This window comes from Morone saxatilis, unplaced genomic scaffold (genome assembly GCF_004916995.1).
Source record: "Morone saxatilis isolate NCDOM2014 unplaced genomic scaffold, NCSU_SB_2.0 Contig17, whole genome shotgun sequence".
Lineage (NCBI taxonomy): Eukaryota > Metazoa > Chordata > Actinopteri > Moronidae > Morone > Morone saxatilis.
In genome coordinates this window covers 11,516,137-11,520,333 of record NW_023339729.1, presented here as the reverse complement: position 1 = coordinate 11,520,333, position 4,197 = coordinate 11,516,137, and the positions used below count along the sequence as shown (strand labels likewise).

Here is a 4,197-nt window from a genome sequence, read left to right as displayed (position 1 = left end):
GGGTAGGGGAGGGGGGGGTGAGATGAAGGAGAGGGGCAAAGCGAAGGAATGAGAGTGTCGCTGTGTTTACTCGGTGTTGGAGGCCTGCGTCTCGTTGAAGTCGCCGGCACGGCTGTCGGCGTCGTCGTCCGACATGTCGACGGAGGCGCCATCCAGGTTGAGGTTGCGGCGGCCCGAACGGCTGGAGGAGAAGCTGCTGACCGGACCGCCGCGCCTGCGCACAACAAAGTAACAAAACATCATAAACCTTAAGTACTGTAAGAGGTAGTTTGACATTATGTGAAATTCGCTCATTTGCTGAGGTGAGAAGATCGATATATGTGTGTGCCAAGGAGCCAATTAGCTTAGCTTAGCATAAATGACTAGGAAGCAGGGGGAAACGGCGTAGCCAGGCTCCATTTAAAGAAAATAAAAAAATAAATTAAATACAAATAAATAATAAAATAAAAAAAATAAAAATAAAAACCAGCAGCTCCAAAGGTCACTAATCTGTAAACAAACAATGTAATAAATGTTAAAGCATAATTATGAGCTGGAACTATTCCTTTGCGACTAGTAGCAGCCTCTAACTCACAACTTCCTGTTTATACATTTTTGTGTACGGACGAAACAAATCAGATGTTTCTTAATTAGTGAACACACACACATATTCACACTCTTTGTTTAGTTTTTTTTTATTATTCAGGGGTTTGTTTTTTACCTGAGGCGGTTCTTGAGGGAGTTGACCTCTCTGGTGAGACCCTCGCTGGCCTCAGTGGCGTCGTCCAGCTCCCTCTGCAGCTTCCTGCGGGAGGCGTTGGCCCTGGTGGCCTCCTCCTCCGCCTCCTCCAGCTGACGCTTCAGCTGCTTCATACGAGAGTTGGCTTTCTCCATCTGACAGGAGGACGGAGACAGCGAGAGGTTGTGGGTGGATGACTAACCATCTTGAAAAAAAAATCTTTCAACGTGTGTCACTTTGCTTCTCATGAGTCAATACCTGCTCCTTGTACTGGTCAGCATGGCGACGCTCATCCTCCACCTGCATCATCACCTCCTTCAGTTTCTTCTCCGTACGACGGACGATTTTGTTGGCTGCTGCTCTCTCCCTGGAAGTAAAAAAAAAAAAGTAAGACAAGATTGTATTTCTCTAACTTGATGTCATAAAAGATGTTAAATCTTTCACACTGCACTCTCAGTACGTCTACCACCATTAATGTATTACAATAATTAAAATGACGAACGCTGACATTTATCCCCAATGTTTGTGTGTGAGGATATCTACTCAAACTGATGTTCAATGTTCTCTGTGACATCTTGTGAAAACAGGTGAGGTGGTCACTTACTTTGCTTCCTGCTCCAGCTGCTCCTCCAGCTGCAGGATCTTGGCCTCCAGGGCGGTGATGGACGCCTTAAACTTTGACTTGACAGTCCCCTCCAGCTCTGCCAGCTTGGCTTTCAAATCCTGCATTTATAATATGCTACTGTTAGGATTGTGAGCATTAAATAGGATTGATAAGATAAATATCATTCAATGTAATCCCTACACGTTGCTTTCTCTGCCCTTGCAATGGGTTAGGGTTACCTAACCCTAAACAGCTTTTTTGTTGTTTTATCAAACTCCTGTGTGTGCATAAACACATGTACAAGACCTTGTTCTGCCGCTCCATCTGTTGCCGAGCGTTCTCACTCTTCTGTGCAGTGTTGCGCTCTCCGGCCAACTCTGCGTTCAGGCTGTCGACCTGAGAAAGATAGATGAAGGTGAGAAGACGGGTGATGAGAGAGGGACGTGATGATGCACGGTGTAAACTGATGAGCAGTGATACTGTATGTGTTTGTCTGAGTGTTTGTGTTGTGGAACCATTATTATCTCGGGTAGTCAGTTTACCTGCATGGTGGTCTTTCTGAAGCGGTCGTTGAGCAGCTCCATGTTGCCCTGCTCCTCCTCCAGCTCCTCCTCCAGCTGGGCGATACGAGCCTCCAGCCTCCTCTTCTCTTCCAGCAGTGACGACCTGACACAGACACAGACACACAGACACACAGACACACAGACACACACACTTATATTCAGATCTCTAATTCTAACTCCAATCTAATGATTTACACTGATTACTCCACAGAGGTCCAGAAAACAGAGACCACTTCCCCACTTTTCACTAAAGCTGTCAACTTTTGTGCTCTACAAAATGATTTTAAAAATAATCAGTATAAAGAAGGTGACACTGACTTTCCAGAAGCACTGTTGGAGATCTCATCAGCCAGCTCGTCCCGCTCCTGTTCGGCATGCCGACGGGCCCGCTCTGACGCTGCGTGGTCCTACACAAACAACACACAACACATTATGATTAAAATTATCTCATTCATGTTAAGTCTGACTGGAACATGTGTGATTGTCATTTTTTCCACCAGTCTGTCACAGCACACGTCAGACAATACGCTGATCTCTAATAAAATCTGTAGTTTCACCTCCTGTAGCTGCAGGATTTCAGCTTCTAGGCTCTTTAGTTTCTTCTCGTTCTCCTTGGACTGGGTGAAGATCTCATCCCTGGAGGCTCTGGCCTCCTCCAGCTCCCTCTGATAGTCCTTCATCTGAGCCTACAGAACAGAAACAATGTGGACAAAGTTAAAGGCTGACACAGCAGAAAAGTTACCACACAGGCCGGAGGTTTTCAAACAGTGAGGCATGCAGGTAGTTGTAAGTCAAATCTGAACACACCGTCATAAAGGATACAAGATCATTTAATTGTCAATTTAAAACACATTTTTATATTCAGTCTTTCTGAGGATATCATTACCTCTGAAAGGAAGTATGTAAGAATGATTCTTATTAGCAGGTTAATATACATTAATGAAAACAAACCCATTAATATTATATTTAATTTCTGCCAACGCATCCTCCTAAATGTTACATACTAGAGTAGGAATGAGCGAGTACAACATTATCTATATTATAGTGTATTGTTTATCAGAAAACTACAGCCTCAGAAATGAGTTTCAGATTAATAATGAGTAAGAGAACCAGGGATGTTGTATCACAATGTTTTGAATCCTCTGCTTATAATAAAAAAATAATAATAATCAACATATATACTATACACTATATATATATTTCTTATTTTCTCGGGTGGTTTATGCAAACAGACACAGCCCTTGTTGGTACAGCATGGAAACATACATTCAGCCACTGACTCCCCTGTAAGCAGGCGGCTGAGTGAATATTATGTAACCAGTAGAAGCAGTTGCAGTCACGAGCTGTAACGCGACTGCGCCGTGTCCGTTATGAACCAAGTTCTCCAAATAACTCAGCTGAAGATATTTTACAACCCGAGGTAGAAGCGAGCCAAACGCTGGTGTAGAAGCACAGAAAAGTCACGGGCTGATGTTAATCCCTGTGGGAAAGTGTGTGTGGGTGAGCTCTGTGTGTAACTGGCCAATCACGGTGTTCACACACTGGACAGACACAACTAGTAACAGGCAGTAGGGCTACCCAATGAGAATCTTCAGATATTGACATATTTTACTCAGTACAATACCTTACCGGACACTCGTTCCAGCCGAGTACCCGGCTCAACCCAACACTGGACCTTTAAACATCATTCATTCATTTGCGGAGTGCGTACCTGTAGTTTCCGGAGCTGTTTAATAGCCTCGTCTCTGCCTTTGTTAGATGCTTCGATCTGTCCCTCCAGCTCGTTCAGGTCCATCTCCAACTTCTTCTTGGCAGCAACAGCCAGAGTCCTCTGCTTCCTCTCGTCCTCCAGCTCTGCCTCCATCTCGCGCACCTGGAGGAGAGAAACAACACACGGCATCAAATGTTTCAGTACTCAATGCAAGTTCTTACCATTCTAAAATTAAAAAAAAAACTAAAATGTGACTATTGCATGAGCTGTGCGGAGGAATGTCTTCATTTCTCAACTCATTGTTTTGTATTTCAAGATAAATATAAATAATATAGAGCCAACTCATGATGGTCATTGTCCGTGTCCTCTGTGTACCTGTTTGACAAGCGCTCTCTTCTTCTCCTCTCCCTGCTCGTCTCTGGCTTGCAGGTCTCGGTCAAACTGGGCCTTCATGGCCTGCATGTTGACCTCCAGACGCAGTTTGGCGTCCTCCGTGGCCTGCAGCTCATCCTCCAGCTCCTCCAGCTGAACTCTCATCTCCTCCAGCTGTTGCTCCATGGCACGTTTAGACCTCTCCAGTTCATGAACCTGTGGACGAGGA

General features: G+C 44.8%; 1 protein-coding gene across 1 annotated transcript; it reads right to left on the bottom strand.

Annotated features, from left to right (window-relative positions):
- Positions 1 to 6: 6 nt before the first annotated feature.
- Positions 7 to 4,190, bottom strand: LOC118326598 (myosin heavy chain, embryonic smooth muscle isoform-like; the record flags this gene model as incomplete). Its single annotated transcript, XM_035659625.1, has 10 exons — positions 7 to 214; positions 701 to 873; positions 977 to 1,085; positions 1,323 to 1,441; positions 1,629 to 1,718; positions 1,865 to 1,988; positions 2,204 to 2,292; positions 2,443 to 2,571; positions 3,597 to 3,758; positions 3,972 to 4,190. Coding segments are annotated over 10 exons (1,362 nt in total), but the record flags the coding sequence as incomplete, so codon positions are not given.
- Positions 4,191 to 4,197: the final 7 nt, after the last annotated feature.